The following is a 21,925-nucleotide window of genomic DNA, read 5'->3' on the forward strand; positions in this document are numbered from 1 at the left end:
AGAGACAGGATGCAAAGTATGTGGGAAGAATGCCAGCAGGATCCAAGTAAGCTGTCAAACCATTCCATCTTACAGTGGAATATGCCAGGGCACTCCTTGCACCATAACCACTACAGCGGTTGTTCCTTTAAAGTGATGTAATTTTACATGATTTTTTTTATATGTAGAACTGGAGATCTATAAACATATTTGGTGTTCTGCTTTATGTTTTTGTGTAAGCTATTCAATTAGTGTTTGAAGGGTAAGTTGCTATGATTAATTGATTGACTGATTGATTGATTTTAATAAAAATAGTATTAAAATGATTAATATAGATTTTTCTGGGAATATTGCTAAAGGATATGGCAATATCAGTAAACGTCCAATATGTTTGGCATCCAGACTGTAATCGCATGAACAGAAATTCAAAGTAGGGACAGGTGTGGATCACATGTGGCTCTGGAAGTTTAAGTCTATTTTCTTTTGCGTTCTGGCAGTTAAAGGTAAAAATAACCCAGAGTTTTTCATTCACAGGTTAATTCACATTTTACCACATCAGCCCTCTCACCTCGGTATCTCCTCCAGTTCTTCTCCCACACACAGTAGCCTCATAAATTATCACATGAAAATAATGTTCCAACACTTTCATGTCTTTATTTTCAGGCATTTTACCAAATTCCCAATGCACTGCTGGCAGGGAACAGTGATCAATTGATGCAAGATAATAGAGCATGACTGACTGGCATTTCCTCCTAACACTGACAACTAAACAGCTCTTTCCCAGGAGGGACTTGTTACTGTATCTTCATTCTGCCCCATCCCAACTACCTCCATGAGTGTGATTGTTCATTAAATAATGAAAATACTTCTAATCTTTAAAGCTGAACACGTCAAGGATGCCGACTAGCTTCACAGTTATGAATTCTGTTAAGGTTATCAGTGCTTGCATCTAACAAATGGTCGTTATTCTGTTATTTTATATAGGATTTTTCTAATATTTTGTAATTTCATAAATGATATTTTCATTCTTCGCATATTCATAGGTTCAGTTAAGTGAACTTGCAATCGGCTGAGAATATTTTATTTTTCATATACACTTACAATTTGCAATAATTGTTTTCTGAGGGTGTCTGATATTATTTTTACTCAGCATGGGGCTAGTGAATATAATACCTTCATTTAGCATATTTCATTGAAGATTTTCATGCATCACGAAACATATTTCATTCCTCTATATCTCAATCATTCTCAAATTCTCTCTGTCTTTTCCTCTCTCTTTCTACCTCAATCTTTCTCTCCTCCCTGTCAGTCTCTCTGAAGCAGTCTCTCTCTCTTATTCTCTCTATCAGTCTCTCTAAAGAGGTCTCTCGCTCGCTCTCTCTGTCACGTGATCCTGACAGGTCCTGCCTATTGAGAGGCAGACCACCCACATGGAAGACGATGAAGCTGCTTAATAGAAACAGTCGTGTAATTGTGAGACCTTCCAGCACTCTGCAGAATGCCTGCAAACCAGAAGGATTATTACACTCTAAGTTCCTGACTGCGAGAAGCTGATGTGATTTCAAAGGGCGGTGTAACATCAGGTCCCCCCTGCCCCCCAAAGAGACAGGGGGAATCATATCAGCTGCTCCCCTGCAATATTCGCTGGGGCTTGGCACATTACGGAGGTGGCCCGATGGTAAGTAAATCGATGGTGAAATGTGCTGGGATACGGGAGGCAAAGCCTGGGATAGTCACTGGCTTCTCTCTGAAGTGGGATCTTGGCAAATGGCACCGGTTGTGTTGTGATCAGGCTACTGTTGCTGGACTTAAATTTGGGAGCACATAGAGGGCAGGGAAGAGTTGGCAGGGAAGTCATGATGAAGCTGTGTGTGAGTGTGTGTATATGTGTGTCTGGATACAGGATCTAGGGGTGAGGATTAACCCAGGCAATCCCTGAAAGGACAGTATAGGGCTCTATTCATATACCAGTAGTAAATGGACCAGAGCACGTTAACTGGTTCCCTGAGTATGTCTTCGGACCCCCAGTTAGTCCAACAGCCCAGTCATCACTCTGTCAACTTTCACATTCAGAGAAGGAAACGTGGATATTCTAAAATAAATAATTCTGTGCTCAATAAACCATTTCTTTGTTTAATTGAAAGTTAAAATGAGTTGGATTGGTTTTGTATTGAGTTGAATAGGTTGGATGAGTTTTGTGATAGGAATATGAAACCATTTTTTCACCTAGACATCGACACTTCAAATATATTATTTGTGAGCACTTAGATATATGCATAGATGGATGGTGAGATAGATGGATGGATGGATGGATGGATGGATGGATGGATGGATGGATGGATGGATGGATAGATAGATAGATAGATAGATAGATAGATAGATTGTGATATTTCAAGTCATTTTGGCTATGGTTACAAATATTGGTAGAGTTTATCCCTCGCCCAACAAAAAATATATATTTTATTAGAGATCTGTTTATTAGAAATTGTTTCAAAAACGTGTACATACTGGATCAGTGTATTTATCACTGATTATGACTTCATATCTTTATTTATTTATTTTTAAGTGTTGATGCTGTTTAAGTAAACAACGTTGCCATTAAGCTATATATGTCCTTGGGATTGTTCCTGTTAACCGTGAAGATGTTTATAACGTGATAATAGTTTTGGGCAGCAATAGGTATTATGTGATACACAGCCCTGAAATCAAATCCTCTTTCAAAGTGGTGGTTGATAGAAAACTTGACAGGCACATCCACAAAGGGGGGAGAGAGCTGGGTCCAAATGCGTGGATGCGTTAACCCCTTTATCACCAAACAGTGCTCAATGGCATGACGATCAATGGTTAATCTTGCTTTCACTCCCAAACACACACACACACACTATGTACCTTTTTTACCCTGCCTTGCTCCTGTCCCAGTTGATAAAGTCCTATTGAGGCATGTAGGCGTGATGTGTAAACCGGATTAGTTGAATGAAAGAAAGCCACACAATGAGGCTGAATTGTTTTACTTCCCTTTCACTGCTCACGCTTATATCTCTAATAAATGTGTTACTCCAGCAGTGAGTCAAAAAGGATCGTGTCACTTGGGATCTTTCCCCCGGCATGGACCCTGCTACAGAAATCAGGCACAACAGGAGCAGTAGTAGTGCTTTCAGGGCCTGGCTCTCCAGCTGCAGCTCTGCATGACTTGATACACAGGAAGCCCATGCCTTTGTGTATCAAGTCATGCAGAGCTGAAGCTGGAGGGGCAGGCCATGAAAGTACTACTACTGCTCCTGTTGTGCCTGATTTCTGCAGCAGGGTCCATGCCTGATTTCTGCAGCAGGCTGGTCAGCCAACCTTTGGATCTCCTAGTGCAGGCATAGGCAACCTTCGGCACTCCAGCTGTTTTGGACTACACCCAGCATTATGGGGGATGTAGTCCACAACATCTTAAGTGCCGAAGGTTTCTTATCTCTGTCCTAGTGTTTCAGATTGGTGCCTACCTCAATAATTAGCCATAATCAATACTGATCTACATCAATCTCTGTTCGGATATCATGGTTAATGGCAGCATTGTATCAATGCATTGTATTCAAACATTTCAGAGATTTTCAGTCTGTGTGCACTGCAAGTCGGCTGAGCTTTGTGGGCCTTGTACTCCTCGGCAGTTATAATGGAAGATTTGTAAGGAGAAATTCAGTAGTGCTGGTGCTGTATGTTTTTTTTTCCATAGGCCATGATCACTATTGTAGCCCATGTTATGTACTGACTTATAGCAGTGACTGTTCATTGACAGCATTGATAGGATCACTATGTTATCACATTGTATACATTATTTAGAGAGTGTAATCTGAGTCCACGTCTTCACCAATACAGATTAATAAGCATTACACGGGATGGTGTTAAACTAGATATACTTGTAATGCCCCAGCCTGCCCTCCCATAATATATCTCTGTATCTCCATATGGAGGAATCATTTCACACCTGGTAACAAATAATGGATTGTGTTCTTGTACTTCCATAGGAAACAAACATAGTGCTTGATTTACGGTAATATAGGTAAATTTGCAGTGAATATGCATACACCGATGTTAAATAATGGCCCTTTAAATTTAATCTGTGCTTCATGGCCCTTGCCACAAAGACTACTAGAATCTAGTCTATCTGGAAGAGGGCAAATATGTACACACTTTTCTAGAGATTTATATAGGTATTGGAATATCCTTCAGTTATACTCCATCCAGAGATTGTAACCTGAGTGTAAGTTTATGTGGGTATATATTTATAAATTCATATTACATTATGCAACACATGTATGAGGTTATCGTAAAATATATGATAGATAGATAGATAGATAGATAGATAGATAGATAGATAGATAGATAGTTAGATGGACTTGTTTCCTCAGTGCAAGTGTTGCACAGCATGTCTTGTAAAAGCTTTGATTTGACAAGTCCAGCCAGTATCGGGTGACATAAAAGAAGACATTAATATGGTATTTATGTAACTGGCAGTTTGCAGTCTGCTCCAGGCCACACAATGTCAGTACAGACACAGTATGATACATTGTATAATAGTCAAAGCACTACTTTATTAAGAATATTGCTTATGGAAAACACGCACATTTTGTAGGTTACACCATCTTTCCCTGATAAGTAACAGCTGTCATAACCATAAAGACACAGTGATCTAAGTGGAATAGACGTGAGGTCTGAGTCCTGATAAATACACTGAACATAAATATTATATAGATAAAGTTGCAGGGTGTGCTTCCACTGACTAAATCCACATGTCTCCGGTGAAGCAGTAAAGACAATTAGTGCAGCTCTGGGCAATCAAGTATACTTTTACACAGGTGTAGGGACCTCTGGTACTCCAGCATCTATGGATCACCAATCCCATTACACCACAGCAATAAGAACCTGACTAATCCTGTATTTCTCATCATTTACGATTTCGGTGTTCAGGCTCTCAGCAACAAAGGAATTAGGTCCACGACCCCAATTTATCTTCTACTGCACAACAAAGGCATTTGCTTTGGTGATAAACCTACCTAAATACTACATTTGCAAAAAGGCTCAAGGTTTATCTTAAAAACAAGTTTTACATTAAACGTGTCACCCTGAAGGTATAAAATATGCATTCACACTAGGCACGTGGGGGGTTGTTCACTAAACAGTGAACTGCAGTGAATTGAGAAACTAATCTGTAAACATTTAGACTAGAATATCCATGATGACAGGAGGACATTTTCCGGTTAAACTGTTTTGCTTTAAATTCAACAAAATCGAGTTTTCATTCATCACAATTCTTTGTTGACAAACCTGTGTGCAGCAGACCGAGCTAAGTGTGCAAATCATGTTATGCACCACAATGCTCTCAAATGTAAAGGAAGACAGAATAAGGACAGACATTATTTGTGCAAGTGCAAAACTAGTAGCAATTATCAATGAGGAAACTGGATGCAGGCATCAATCTGACCACCCAAGTTGAAAACAGGCTCTTACAATGACACCTCTTCCCTTTTTCTTGAACATTACAGAAACAAGGCCAATTAGATCCCCACAGTAATTCATCTCTTGTGTATGAAGCAAGCAGACCACAGGGAGAGAAACGATTAAGATAGCGATTGTTTAATTCTAGCCTCCAGATCAGGCTCTGCAAGAAACAAGAAGGAATTCTCTGCCATCGTTATTGTTTTGAAAGAATGAGTATGTAACCGCTTCAAAGAGTATTGTGCCCTCTACAAAATACCACTCACAATATAGCCAGCAGAACTTGCCCCTGCCAAAATGAGTCTCTTGTGCATAATCGTTCTTAGTTTGCTATGAGGGGTGAGTGGCAGAGGTTTTAATTCATGATCTGCCCAGAATGTGCTTATTATGTGCCCTGTTTTATCCCAAGCCTGTTTCACTAAGCTCAGCCATTCAGGAAATATGCATTGGTCCAATTGTGTGAACAGAACAGGGCTGTGCAGACACTGCTTTCTGGAGCAATCTGGACTCTTTCATCTCATGGGGTACAAATGTGTGGTGACATATCTTGCACAAGAATAACATTGTATATCTAATAATATGCTATTCCTACATAGTAGAAATCAGATGGATATGCATTACTCTGTTTAGATTGTGTTTCCACTGGTTTGGTTCCACATTCTGATGAATATAATTTGAGATTGACCTATCTTATTTCATATTTACTAGTATTTTTTAATTATCTTTATTAAACAGAAAATTATGATTCCCCTACTTCCAGTTTTCACCTTTACAATTTCGCCATGATATAAATTGTTTTGAACATGCACATCTTACAAGTCAACACAAGCTTTTGGAGTATATGCTATATAAAATTATTAAACAGCAATAACATTAGCATACTGCCTACCTCAAGCAAATGTGGATGGTCGCGTGTCAATATAAAAGTATGTAATTCAGTATCATGCTAAAGAACGAACAATGTAAACAAGAGAGCAATATCAAGAGATTCTAAGACAAATCTCTAAAAGGGGAGCAATTGGCAGAAAAAATCCGCTGGTTTGCATTGCGATTGTTCCATTTTTTTGCTCCTTATAATTAAACCCATGTTATAACTTAGGGATGAATTTATTTTTATTGATACAATTCCTTTGGATGTTTGATAGGTTTACAATGCAAGATGGATTTAATGCATCTATTTCTCAATTTCAGGCAATTATGAGTTTCAGGTCAAATTAGATTTACTCAATAAACAGTGAATTGTGACTTAGTAGCTGAATAGCAAAAGTAAGTTCAGCAGCTACATTTTGCAGTTTTGTTTTCAATCACAATTCGATGTTTAGTGAATACACGTTACTTTTCTTGGGAAGTAAATTGTTTGTGTTCCAATGTATATAGTGATTTATTGTGTACAATAGCGTTCCATGTATTGCAACATAAAATATTTATCAGGTAAAGGTGACTCTAAGCACCGCAATAAATGCCCACAATCGTTTAATGGGGGAAAAAAAGTGTAGCTTACTGAGAATCATAAGGATGGCAATCAATAGGATCGATACAACAGCCAGCTTTTATTTAGCATTCCTAGGGAACTAATTAAGACATGTTTTCTTCATTTAATAATACCATTTAGGAATAACACTAATTAGATTATCAAATAATTCATCCAATCTCCTTCAATGTGTGTAAAAAAAAACATTGTATCACAACTCCACTAAGGACTACAGATCACTAACGTTACCGTAGAATTGATCGATTTATTAAAGTCTACTTGTTTGGAAAGAAAACTACGTGTAACTTCTCTTGAAGTATGAATAATTCGGTTTATTGTCCAAGCTCTCCGCTATAGTTCTCTTTGTTAACAGCAGACCTTCACTAAGTCCATGATTTAGATGTTGCACGGTGCTGCTGAAATTTCAGTGGGCTCCTTTCTCGCTGGTAGCCGGGGAGGGACATTTTCGATGATGCGTAACAGAAGTACCTTACAAGAGAAATGCTTTCATCTCGCTATTGGCCAGTAGCTGTCAGCCCTTGCACTGCATTGGGTAACGTAAAGGGGGACGGGAGCAGATCCTCAGTTTAGGAATGTACTATGGCTTGCATGGTATTTCTTTACGCAGCAGACCAAGCATGTGCCTATATGTATGTGTATGTAGACTAATCTAGTTTGGAACGAGGGTTTCACAGGGCACAGTGACTCTCAGACATTATAAATGGAAACCTTCATTAGAAAGAGTAGGCAGAACAATACCATAACAGAGGGCAGAACACTGCAATAACACTGGTTAAAGCACTGTCGTTACACTGGGCAGAAAACTGTTTTAAGACTGGGTACAGCACTCTCAGAACACTGGGCAGAACAATGTCATAACACTGGGCAGATCACTGTCAGAACACTGCAATAACACTGGGCAGAACACTGCAATAACACTGCCATAACACTGGGCAATCACTGTCAAAACACTGCCAGAACACTGGGCAGAACACTGCCAGAACACTGGGCAGAACACTGCCAGAACACTGGGCAGAACACTGCCAGAACACTGGGCAGAACACTGCCAGAACACTGGGCAGAACACTGCCAGAACACTGGGCAGAACACTGCCAGAACACTGGGCAGAACACTGCCAGAACACTGGGCAGAACACTGCCAGAACACTGGGCAGAACACTGCCAGAACACTGGGCAGAACACTGCCAGAACACTGGCAGAACACTGGGCAGAACACTGCCAGAACACTGGCAGAACACTGGGCAGAACACTGCCAGAACACTGCCAGAACACTGGGCAGAACACTGCCAGAACACTGGGCAGAACACTGGGCAGAACACTGCCAGAACACTGGGCAGAACACTGCCAGAACACTGGGCAGAACACTGCCAGAACACTGCCAGAACACTGGGCAGAGCACTGCCAGAACACTGGGCAGAGCACTGCCAGAACACTGCCAGAACACTGGGCAGAACACTGCCATGATACTGGGCAGAACACTGCCATAACACTGGGCAGAACACTGCCATGATACTGGGCAGAACACTGCCATAACACTGGGCAGAACACTGCCATAACACTGGGCAGAAAACTGCCATGATACTGGGCAGAACACTGTCATAACACTGGGCAGAACAATGTTATAACACTGCCAGAACACTGGGCAGAACACTGCCAGAACACTGGGCAGAACACTGCCAGAACACTGGGCAGAACACTGCCAGAACACTGGGCAGAACACTGCCAGAACACTGGGCAGAACACTGCCAGAACACTGGGCAGAACACTGCCAGAACACTGGGCAGAACACTGCCAGAACACTGGGCAGAACACTGCCAGAACACTGCCAGAACACTGGGCAGAACACTGCCAGAACACTGGGCAGAACACTGCCATGATACTGGGCAGAACACTGCTATGATACTGGGCAGAACACTGCCATGATACTGGGCAGAACACTGCCATAACACTGGGCAGAACACTGTCATAACACTGGGCAGAACAATGTTATAACACTGCCATAATACGGAACAGAACACTGACATAATACTGGGCATATCACTGTCATAACACTGGGCAGAACACTGCAATAACACTGGGCAGAACACTGCAATAACACTGGGCAGAACACTGCAATAACACTGGGCAGAACACTGCAATAACACTGGGCAGAACACTGCCATAATAGTAGGCAGGACACTGCCATAATAGTAAGCAGAACACTGCAATAATACTGGGCAGAACACTGCCATAACACTGGGCCGAACACTGCCATAACACTGGGCAATCACTGTCAAAACACTGTCATAACACTGGGCAGAACACTGCCATAACACTGGGCAGAACACTGCCATAACACTGGGCAGAACACTGCCATAACACTGGGCAGATCACTGTCAGAACACTGCAATAACACTGGGCCGAACACTGCCATAACACTGTCATAACACTGGGCAGAACACTGTCATAACACTGGGCAGAACACTGCCATAACACTGGGCAGAACACTGCCATAACACTGGGCAGAACACTGTCATAACACTGGGCAGATCACTGTCAGAACACTGCAATAACACTAGGAAGAACAAAGTTATAACACTGGGCAGAACACTGCCATAACACTGGGCAGAAAACTGCCATAATACTGCGTAGAACACTGCCATAACACTGGGCAGAAAACTGCCATAACACTGGGCAGAAAACTGCCATAACACTGGGCAAAAACTGCCAGAACACTGGGCAGAACACTGCCATGATACTGGGCAGAACACTGCCATGATACTGGGCAGAACACTGTCATAACACTGGGCAGAACACTGTCATAACACTGGGCAGAACACTGTCATAACACTGGGCAGAACACTGTCATAACACTGGGCAGAACACTGCCATGATACTGGGCAGAACACTGCCATGATACTGGGCAGAACACTGCCATGATACTGGGCAGAACACTGCCATGATACTGGGCAGAACACTGCCATAACACTGGGCAGAACACTGCCATAACACTGGGCAGAACACTGCCATGATACTGGGCAAAAACTGCCAGAACACTGGGCAGAACACTGCCATAACACTGGGCAGAACACTGCCATGATACTGGGCAGAACACTGCCATAACACTGGGCAGAACACTGCCATGATACTGGGCAGAACACTGCCATAACACTGGGCAGAACACTGCCATAACACTGGGCAGAACACTGCCATAACACTGGGCAGAACACTGCCATGATACTGGGCAGAACACTGTCATAACACTGGGCAGAACACTGCCATGATACTGGGCAGAACACTGCCATGATACTGGGCAGAACACTGCCATGATACTGGGCAGAACACTGCCATAACACTGGGCAGAACACTGCCATGATACTGGGCAAAAACTGCCAGAACACTGGGCAGAACACTGCCATAACACTGGGCAGAACACTGCCATGATACTGGGCAGAACACTGCCATAACACTGGGCAGAACACTGCCATGATACTGGGCAGAACACTGCCATGATACTGGGCAGAACACTGCCATAACACTGGGCAGAACACTGCCATGATACTGGGCAGAACACTGCCATAACACTGGGAAGAAATCTGCCATAACACTGGGCAGAACACTGCCATGATACTGGGCAGAACACTGTCATAACACTGGGCAGAACACTGCCATGATACTGGGCAGAACACTGCCATGATACTGGGCAGAACACTGCCATGATACTGGGCAGAACACTGCCATAACACTGGGCAGAACACTGCCATGATACTGGGCAGAACACTGCCATAACACTGGGCAGAACACTGTCATAACACTGGGCAGAACACTGTCATAACACTGGGCAGAACAATGTCATAACACTGGGCAGAACACTGTCATAACACTGGGCAGAACAATGTCATAACACTACCATAATACTGAGCAGAACACTGCCATAATACTGGGCATATCACTGTCAGAACACTTGACAGAACACTGCAACAACACTGGGCAGAACAATGCCATAATAGTAGGCAGGACACTGTTGTAACACTGGGCAGAACACTGCAATAACACTGGGCATAAAACTGCCATAACACAGGGCAGAACAGTGCACTGAAAAGGTTGGCTAAAAGGCAGGTGCCTTTGAAAAAAACTGACACTCCCACAATAATTTTCGAATAAGGCAGGCATCGCTTTATTAACATTGCAATTTTGCAACAGCTGGGGGATCTGCTGCATGGCCATCCTGTATTTGTTTTGGAGAAATTTAGCTATGATGCTCAGCCAACATTAGGGGAAATGTAGGCTACAGCAGCTGTAAAGCAAGAGGTTTCCACCAATCTATAATGTGTCTCACTGGAGGGTGGAGGAGTAGGATCCCAACAAAACATAGCCAAGGGTAATGTAATTCAATACTGTTACTTGTTCACCCAAAAGAGTAGCAGCATTCCAGTTGGAATTGAACCTGTTTATAGTCTCCCAGGCATTGGCTTCAGACACAGTTATTCACTAGTCTGTCCAATGCCATGACGGTCTATAGGTCGCCACCCCCAGCATATTCATTTAATGAAGTGAAATGTCCCCCTCTCAGTGCTATAGTGAAAGCAGAGAGGGGATGATTGGGGGCAGCGCGCCTTATTCAGAGGCCCGTCCGTCACGTGACTCCAGTCTCTGCCCTCCCCGGCCCTGCCTCTCTCCTGTAGCCTCTCCTCCTCCTCCATCCCTCCCCCTCCCTCCCGCCTGAGACGCTTGTTTTTTTTTTGGTTTTTTTTCAATGGACACACACAGTGTTTGCGTTAACCCTATCGTCGCCCTATAAGCCTGCTTAGCTGGGGCTACATTCTTAATGGGAGTATAGCTTCAGGCAAGTAAATGTATAGAAATGGCTATAAAGACAACCACCATAGGGCAAGCCTGCTATAAAATCAACAACATAATTATCAACATGGAAAAGTCACAAGGCTCTTTTTCTGGGTTATTTATAATAAAAAAAGTGTAATTTCTGGCAAATAAAAAAAAAGAATATATATAGTATTTACACATATATTATGAACCACAATGAATGTTTCAGCAACGTATAGCATGCCGATGCATATGTGACGGGGTCATAAAAACAGAACACCGTCCATCCTCAACAGCCAGAGACATTTCGGTGCCTATAGTAATTAATATTGAGGGTTTAACAACTGCTCGCTTTAGTGCTTTTGATAAATAAACTACATGCTAGTATGTGAGTAGTTTTATTGCTGAGCGCAAATAATCTATTCCCTGTGTTTTTAGCATAAGAATGACATTAGATTATTGGAAGGAAGACTCACCCCACCTGGCAAAGCACGATAGCAAACAAGGCAGGTGTAGAGGTGGACTTACTGCTATTTGATTTACCAATATTCCCCAGTAACTATATAAATATGTACTATAGATGGATCAAACTGTCAGAGAATTGCATTTGGTAAATTGCTTTTCATGTTGTGCAGTGAGATACAAAGTTATACATATATCAAAATATATGTAAAGAAAATAATAATGTGTCAAACAAGATAAGAAGAACTCATAAATCAGTAGAAGCTTGCTGTATTATTACAGCCACGTAGGAAACCTTTCTCCCCCCACCCAATCCCAGTACTTTGCACATCAAAGTATCAGTATACACATACGCCCTAAGTATCAGTACCAAAATACATACATTATTTCTTGCAGGAGGAATGTCTGCTGTGTATACATCCTTGCCACAAATCTCTATCATGTGTTATTCTGGAATTCTGAGACATAGCGTGAAGTGATTGGTTAAACCATGCCATGCTGTGTGGGGTCTGGGCCATACTAATATGTGAAGGGGGTATCTATGAGTAACATTTCCTATATATTTCAAAAACATGTCCTCAAAGGACTGGAGAAAGAAAATAAAAGCAGAAAATCAAGTGGTTTTGATTAAAATTGACATATTAAATAAGTAAAAACAAACCAGTTTAACAGCAATGTTTTCTTTGTACAAAAGGGTTGTCAGTAAAGAAGAAAGACTCTGGCATCCCCCAGTATTCTCCCACAAGCACATTGTCATTATTTGTGCAAGCCTGGGAATTTAGACTGGACCTCCCAGTATTTATTCCAATTTAGGGCCAAGTTGCATCTTTCTTTCTTTTTTTTTTATTATAAAAGGATCTCTCTCTCTATATATATTTCTCTGTGTTTTGAGCAGATCACTCCGCGTGAACTTTAAAATCGCGAAAATCTTGTATTTAGTAAGAGTATCAAGTAAGGGTGTCCTGAAAAGGAAAGGGGGTAGGTAGTATAATCGGATCTTGCATTTCATAAGACGGAAAGCATAGAAGGGGGAGAGACAAGGGAACAAGAGTAAAAGGCTACTAATGGCTGGATTGCATGTGAGAGAGGGCTGGATCCCTTTAAGGCTCCCCCTGAAGCTGGGAGATGCACACACAAGGCTTGTCTGCCTGGGTGGTCCCTCTACTTTGGTGAGCTGTTGCTAAGCAGCTAATAATAGTCATGTTTGTTGAGTAATTTCTGCCTTCCTCTAGCCAATGGGATTCCAGAAATCCCAGCCATCTGACAGCCCTTTGGGCGGCTCTTTTTGGATTCTCCCCTCCTTTCCTCTTTCTCCAAATGGAGAGAGAGTTTTTCTTCTTCCCTCCCCCCTCCTTCTCCTGCATCTCATCTATTGAAGCAAGGAAAGAGCAAGGGAGAAAGAGAGCACACAGGCAGCCCAGCGAGTCTCTCAGGGCCCCCCGAGCTACAGATTAGGGATTTAGGTGCTGCTTGGAAAGTCATGGTCACTGCCTGCACCCAGAGGACGTCGCTTAGCTAAGGAAAGAATAAGCCCCCAGTCCTCCATTGCCTCATTTATGAAGCCAGCCGTGCAGCTGCAGTGAAACAGGCAACCATAGGCACCACCAGGAGCAAAGCACACTTGGGTGTCGTACCCTGAAGGGGAGATCCAGGCTGTTTGAGAAGTCATCCTCCACACTGTGTGCTGCCTAGCCAGGCAGGGGTTCCCCAGCCTGTGTGTTTGGGTGAAGAAGCAGTCTGTGTGTTTAGGTGCTTCTGTTTTGTGTTCCTAGTCCCTCCAGCCTGTGGATTCATGCAGATTGGTGTGAAAAGCCAGGTCACAGGGAGACCCGTTCAGTGATCTCTGGCAAGGCTAGTGTGCTCCCCTCCCCAGCTCTCACACATAAACAAACAGTTTCTGAATGTGGGAAGCTGCAGAGACCCCCGGATCGCGAAATGTGGGGATGGAAGGCGCAAAGTGTGACTCGCCGCCCTCCACATCTTCGCCTGGAGCAGCATGAAGCAGAGCCCGCTGAGAGCCGTGCCAGCCGAGGAAGACGAAGAAGTTACTGCCTGCACCCCTTCTTTTCCCCCACCAGGATTGACACCTCCCTGCACCAGCTAAGCCTCGGGGGGATCACGGAGTACAGTCCCCGGGCTGCCCCCCATCACTGCCCTACTCGGCCACAACATGGCCTCGGCTGCCTATGCTACTGAATTGCAGGGCAGTGGGGAGCCAGCTGCCCGACCGAGGGTAATCAGGAGGAGGGGAAGAAACAGAATTGTGTCGCCGCCTGACCTGGACTATCTTCAGCGGCCGAGTTACTGCGATGCGGATTTCGCTCTGCAGCAAATCTCGGAGGTAAGTGTACATCATCGCTACTTTTATTTGATACCCACTGTAAACAAACGCTTGGACGCACTTTCCTTATCCGTGAAGGGGTTAATGAGCGTTAGTGGTCCGTAATGCCAATGGGATTCCAGAAAAAAGCTTTGGGACTATAGTATTAGCAATGACCAGACTGTCAATTTCTATACGTATTTCAGCATGTAGTAATAGTAGTATGGACATTTAATGACATGTTGATTTTTACGATCATTGAACTAGACCCATTGGACCAAATCAGTCAAACACTGTCCTGGGTAAGTGTTCTAAACGTGGAACATTCAGAAGGAACACTTCTTAGGTTTCCATGGCGACTGCTCCCCTTTAGAACGTTGCCCCAGCACTGATGTTTGTATAGGTAACCCAGAAGATGATGCTCACATTGCACCATTCATGAGGATTCGGAAGACCAGGAAGCATCATCTGCTGTGTTTGTGACCCTGCTTACACTTTGTGCAAAGCTGTGTCCTTAACAGACACTCATCTGGATTTCTCGCTTGCAAATTCAATGTTTGTGTTATGATCCCGGCTTCGTACCTCTCCCCCTCCTCTTTATTTTTTTAAATAAAATTTTGAAGCGCCGCCAAGCTGATTTTGTGGGTTTTAAATGGTGTATTTTCCTGGATCTAATCCCACTCCTGTTGGTGGGAGTTGTTGAATAATACCTCCGGCGGCTTGGAAAGTAAGAAAACTGAGTTGTAAACAAATTGACACCTTGGGTCATTGTTGTGCTTGTACGGGAGGACCCCTTCTAGCTGGCTTTAGATCTGGAGGAGATTGTTGGGTTAGGGGTGGGCTCTCCATGCTCCTTATGCACACAGGTTCTATTGTAAACCCACCCAGGCATCCTGTTTGTTTCCACAGTGTATCTGCCACAGGGGATAGTTCCCCCTTTTTTTTCCTCCGAAGCTGTGCAGTGGGGAATGTGTAAGAGGGAGAGAGACAAGAAAAGGCCATGTGGCTGCCCTCTTCCGTTCACAAATAGTGTCGTGAGTTTCAGATGGCTGCTCTGTTTCCTAATTCAGATCACACAGCAGCTCGAAACTGCTATGGGAATTACTAAATTCATTTCTAACCACGTGGATTGTACTATACTACCAAGCACACACTGATATGATACAAACAATACACTGCCTCTGCTCCCTATGAGGGCTGCCTATCATGGGGAGCTGCTCAGCTGCAAAATGTAGTTCATATCTCTGTTTTACAAATTTAGTTTTTCATTGGTGAATAATTTCTCGACACAATTGTGGTTTATTTTTTACACCATTGAGTCTAACAGTGACAATACAGTGTTTTCATTAATCATTCTTATTTATGTACAAGTTATTTTAAATCAGTCCAAATGCCAGTGAAGGCTAAGCTCTCATTAATTTCCCATAATATTCATTCATTGACCTTTGTACCTCCTCTACTTCTGAATGTAGCAAGACTCTTCTTTTTACTAGTTAAGGGCACAATAAACATTGGGAGCCATGCGAATGATATATGCTTGTGTTATAACTTGTCCAAGGGTAGTCAGATGCGAACTTTTCAGATTGCAACTACTGAATCTTGACCCAATTTGTGATTAGCAGATGTGCGTGGGATTTGAAAGGCATTAATCCCAGTAGAGATGTACTTGCTGTACCTGCATTATTATTTATAATTTTATGTTATTTTCCAGCCTGACTTTTAAAGACCACTTTTAAAGACACCGATATGGTATAAAGCAGATACTTGTGTCTACTACAGATGCATAGTGTTGTGATGAAAAGATTTTGGACATTTGTGCGGTACCCTAAAAATAACATATTTACATGCAGTTCTTCTTCACTTACTAACATAATTTATAATCACATTTCTTTCATCTCACATCGATTATTTTTGCCACCATTTATAGAAAGTACATTGCACATATCTGGATTAGCATCTACACATTCTAACTCGTTATTAATATTTTAGTTTACTTTGGTGAATACAAATCTATTAACCTATATCATTATAAATGGCTATGTTGAAGCAGAATGTTTACATTCAAAAGCAAATTATGATGACTTAAAGTTTTTAAACTCGTACCCTCTTTTTAACCTGGTATTTTGTCTTACAGGGGAAGGCTACAGGCAGAAAAGCTCCATTGTGGCTCCGAGCTATGTTTCAAAGACTATTATTTAAACTTGGTTGTTACATACAAAAAAACTGCGGAAAGTTTTTGGTTGTGGGCCTTTTGATATTTGGTGCTTTTGCTGTGGGATTAAGAGCTGCAAATCTAGAGACTAATGTTGAAGAGCTTTGGGTTGAAGGTAAGAAATCTTTTCATTATTATATGTTGCTTGGAATAAAGGTGCCCAGTTTTGAGTCTTACATGTCTTTTAGCTGTTTTTAAATCTTTGATGTCACCTGGAAGGCGTAATATCGTATGATTAGACGAACAATGTTGAGTTGCCCAGCCAAGCAATATGCATAGCAAATAATGGCATGAGACTGGACCAGTCCACTTTCAGGTGGTTTAGAATGTATGTATTGATTTACAATGTTTCAGAGGCACAGTATTTCAAGGGCTCATTTTTAGGCCAGATCTCAGTATTAATGTGAATGCATTCTGGATGCTTTTTTTAAAAGAAAAATGTAAAACATTGATTTTGATCAGTTTATCTTTTACAGTGTTTCACTAGTTTATTTAATCACTGTTTTGATTAGAAAGTTATATTTGCTGGGTGTTTTTGTTTCAGCTCATAGTGTGCATAGTTTTTCACATTTGGTGTATTAGGATTTAAACCAGTTATTTGCTGAGTGAAAGACTAAAGCAGAAAGACTTGCACATTGCAGCCTGTAGGGCCCTGTGTGTGGTCCTGTGTTGGAAAGCTTTCAAGTTATTACTTCTAGGGGGAAGGGAGTGTGGCGCATATGTCTCAAGGTAAAGGAAGGGTGGGGGTGCAGCAGAGAAAGGGGAGTAGCAAGGCACAGGCCAGAACACATGTTTGTTAATTAGATTAATGTTGCTTTGGGAGGTGGCTTGTTTTAATGGAATTATTCATTAATGATTACTTTTTAACCAGCACAAGGCTGAGGCTTAGTAGTGGCATGATAATGGGAGATTTTGTTTTTAAGCAGATTTATTACTCTTTTTCAGTTCCATACTGTGTACTGTATATTTTTAAACCAGTTGTATCAGAAATACAATTTTTTAGGCGTTGTACCAATAAAGACAACTGAAATATGTTTTACATTGTTTGCTTTTACATTTACATTATGATGGGATGCTTTATTTATGTGTACAGTGGTGTATACAGTCATTTTGAGCCCCTGCCTATGCTCCAATAACAAACTTGCATAATTTAACACAGTATCATTTTCTAAGGCACATGTGATCACCTGTAAAAAGTAAGACCTATAAGGTTATTTAGTAAAGCATGATTTTTTGATTTATGTGAAGTCGATTTAAAATTTTAGGTCAAAATAGAAAAATTGGAAAATGAAAACAGTCTCAATGTTTTCAGTTTGGTTATTATATGCAAATTCACTTTGAATTCCCAACAACTCACAATTTAATTAATAACTTGCCCAGCCTCTCCTTTTACACCTAATTTGGATGTCTGAAATATTTGCCCTATCTCAGTGACCTCAGAAATTAGTAATAAATGAAAGCAGCTTCCGATTGGTTACATTTTGGGTACAAAGTGTCTTTGCAATGCTGCTGTGTATGCCAAGCGAACTGTTGAATGGCTGCATGAAAGAGAAGGCCCAGGTTTGGCTTCAATTTGACTTGTATATAGGTTTGTGCTAGCTGACTGGTTACGTGCGTCAAGGTCTTTGTACAGTTCATGTGTGCAGGCAAAAGAGCTTAATCAAAATTTCCTCTGTAATTAAACCCCGCCCAATTAAAGGTTTTTTTTTTTTTTTTTTATAGAGTATGCAATTTTGTTGTGGTATTATTGGGCGTAGAAGTTATTCTCTAAACTGTGGGGGTGGATGGTAATAGAGAACTGATATATTTGGCCTGAATATTTTTATGGCAGATTGACTTTGTGAGCGTTAAGGTATTTATGGTTTTATGTAATCTTATTAAAATTATATTTATTATATTATTAATTTTTCATAAACCCAAAATAAAATGCCCCAGTCTTATCTAATAATATATGTGTCTGTGTCTCATTCTATAGTATTTACATTTACTGCTGTATACGAAGCACAAACACGTTTACAGGGGACTTCAGATATGTCAAGGCTTAAAGCACGGGCTAAGTGGTTTGTTTAGGATTATAATTTTTTTTTCCCCTGATCATTTCTGTATTTCTCAATATACAAAAATGTACCATTCTAATAAATCTAATGTTTCTTTAAAACCAATACACCTGCATTAATCATTTGTGACACTTTACAAACAAAACGTACTGTCTGTCCATGAAAACGTTTTCACTAGTAGTAAACTGTGGTGAATTGTAAACTGAATTGAAAAAAATTAGACCAGAATAGCCAAGATGGAATATCAGTTAAAGGATCACTCTAGGCACCCAGACCACTTCAGTTTAATGAAGTGGTCTGGGTGCCAGGTCCCTCTAGGATTAACCCTTTTTTATATTAGGGTTAATCCAGCCTCCAAATCCTCTAGTGGCTGTCTCACTGACAGCCGCTAGAGGCGCTTGCGTGATTCTCACTGTGAAAATCACAGTGAGAGCACGCAAGCGTCCATAGGAAAGCATTGTAAATGCTTTCCTATGAGACCGGCTGAATGCGCGCGCAGCTCTTGCCACGCATGCGCATTCAGCCGAAAGGGAGGATCGGAGGCGGAGAGGAGGAGGAGAGCTCCCCTCCCGGCGCTGGAATAAAGGTAAGTTTTAACCCTTTACTCTCCCCAGAGCCCAGCGGGAGGGGGTCCCTGAGGGTGGGGGCACCCTGAGGGCACTATAGTGCCAGGAAAGCAAGTATGTTTTCCTGGCACTATAGTGGTCCTTTAAATTGGAAAATGTCTCAAATTTGTTTTGGCAATTACGATTTTACTTTGCCATAATTTAATATTAGGTGAGTAAAACCCCCGGTGTTACTATAAAAATACTGCTCAGTAGTAGTTAAAGGAACACTATAGTGTCAGGAAACAAACATGTATTCCTGACACTATAGTCCTGAAGTGGCTGTGTAGGTGACCGTCCCTCTCAGATCTCCATTGTTTTCTCCAACGCCAGACTTGTCATGACTGAGCAAACCTGACTCCCTTGGATGGCTGACATTATGAATCTTGATAATCTCAGCCAATCCAATGCTTTCGGTGCTCCAATCAGCATCTCCTCATATAGATGCATTAAATCAAAGCATCTCTATGGGGAACATTCAGCGTCTCCATGCAGAGCTTGGAGACCCTGAACGCCACTCCGAATCACCTCTAGTGACCCTCTGATTGACTGCCACTATAAGTGTGACTAGGCAACAAATTAAACACTGTCTTTTCTCTGAAAAGGCAGCATTTAAAGTGCTCAGCTTTCAAGGACAGGCTACATTAAACTGTAGTGGTTCTGGTGACTATAGTGTCATTTCTTAAAAAAGAAATAGATAGACTCCTAACCTGAACCTATGTGGGCATGTTGGGCACTCAACATATTCTGATGGTTTAAACATTAAATTTCTTCACTGTACAGAGAAACAAAGAAGATGTAGTCATTAGATATTCCTGACTGAAAACCAATATATCACATGGTAACACTTAACAAATGTATAAAGCGTATCAAACAGTGCTGTAACTTTATCAAAATAGGTGGAAAGTAGTGTTTTTTATTCAACTTACCATTATTGTATGGCAAGTTATACAGTCAAGGATAGGTTCACATGTGTATGTCCCATTCTGACTGGCTGCATAACCATTATTTAAATGATTATTATGTTTGCTTCACTACCCAGATTGAGTTCTAAGCAAGTTTCACACACAAAATCAGCTCCTATTAGCATCCTTCCTGGCATCACATTTAGGTTGAACTGTTGATATATAATATAACTGTCCATATAATATGTTGTGTTATTGTTTGACATACTAAGGTAAAGACTTTGAGGGATATACTTTTACCAGAAAGCTTGCTATTAGCCGGGGTTCACTTAAACTATGACTTTTCCATATAGTTAGAATCTTAAACAAAATGTTGGTGTTTTGGCTGGAGGGAGGGTTATTCTGTGGGGTTTTGTAGTCCATGTGGTGTTATTCCCCTATGTAAGCTGTGGTTATGCATGTGGGTTGGGGGGGAGTGGAGTACTTTGTGATGGTACATGTCAGGGTAAAATAAATGTGGGGTGTAAGGGTAAAAGCTATCTGTGATGCCTGTGTATATATGTGTATATGTTGGGGGCTGTGTGCCTGACATAGATGTATTATAGATTATCTGTGACAAGACAGAAAGAAAATAACATTTTAAAAAGTTAGACGTGTTCTCATAAATGTTTTGTAATTATCATACATGACAAGTATAGTACTGTGTGAGAAAGATTTAAAAAAAATCTGTGGCAAAAAAAGAGGAATAAATGCAGCAGAGCTGTTATTTTCTGCTAAATGTAATGCATCAGTCTTTGCTCTCTGTCCTCAAATGCCCCCATCTGGCCCGGTCTGAAACATATGCATACCTGACTGTGCCAGTGACTCAGTCCATTTAGATAGCATTCTAGTAAATAATGAGATGCTAAATGGTTGTAAAATTATGGTGTCTGCTTTGGTTTTATATCTGTAGCCAGAGAAGCGGTACAAAATATTTAGCATCAATGGTAATATTTTAAAATCCTGTGTACTTGAGCCTCATGGAGCGATGTTTTTAATGTGTAACTTTCCAGTAAAAAACACCTTCGGAAAACTGCATTGACTGTCAACCTTACAGACATTTATATCCTCAAAGGCCTATAGGTTATACACAATAGCAATTAAACTACTACAAACTATTAAGGCCCATCCTAGCAGTTCAATTGCAGTTCCTGAAATCCATTGTGCAATAAAGCAAAATATATTGGTTAAATGCACATAAAAATAATAATATATGGTGTCTATTAAATTTAGGCAAATGGAAACATGAGGTGAGAAGGGTTATGCTCAAACACATTTGCCTAGAAGCACTGAAGTATAGTTGGGCAAATAGCATATGCAACATATGAAGATGGCTAGTTCTGGAACCACTTATATACAGTATATGTGTAAATAATGAGATAAAATGTAGCTGTGAAGTAAAAAAAGTGCAAACTAAGTAGGTGCACACAGTGGGACAGATTGTATGAGTAAAAAGGTGCTACCCTCTGGAAATTGATTGGGTTTTAGGTAATACTTTTAAAGTTCTGGAAACTATAGGTAATTCTGATAGTATTACAGTGAGAGGTGAAAAGTAATAGCGGTTTTGTCAC

General features: G+C 41.3%; 1 protein-coding gene across 2 annotated transcripts in view; it reads left to right on the forward strand.

Annotated features, from left to right (window-relative positions):
* Nucleotides 1-1,460: 1,460 nt before the first annotated feature.
* PTCH1 (patched 1) overlaps nucleotides 1,461-21,925 on the forward strand; it is an 86,542-nt gene continuing 66,077 nt past the window's right edge. The window contains exons 1-2 of one of the 2 annotated variants that reach the window (XM_063454965.1): nucleotides 1,461-1,657; nucleotides 16,671-16,863. In XM_063454965.1, coding sequence (XP_063311035.1) covers nucleotides 1,655-1,657; nucleotides 16,671-16,863 — 196 coding nt within the window. In that variant the 5' untranslated portion in view covers nucleotides 1,461-1,654. Of the gene's footprint in view, nucleotides 1,658-13,584; nucleotides 14,558-16,670; nucleotides 16,864-21,925 lie in introns of those variants that run through there. The other variant, XM_063454964.1, reaches the window with a different exon arrangement.

The sequence above is a fragment of the Pelobates fuscus genome, chromosome 5 (genome assembly GCF_036172605.1).
Source record: "Pelobates fuscus isolate aPelFus1 chromosome 5, aPelFus1.pri, whole genome shotgun sequence".
NCBI lineage: Eukaryota > Metazoa > Chordata > Amphibia > Anura > Pelobatidae > Pelobates > Pelobates fuscus.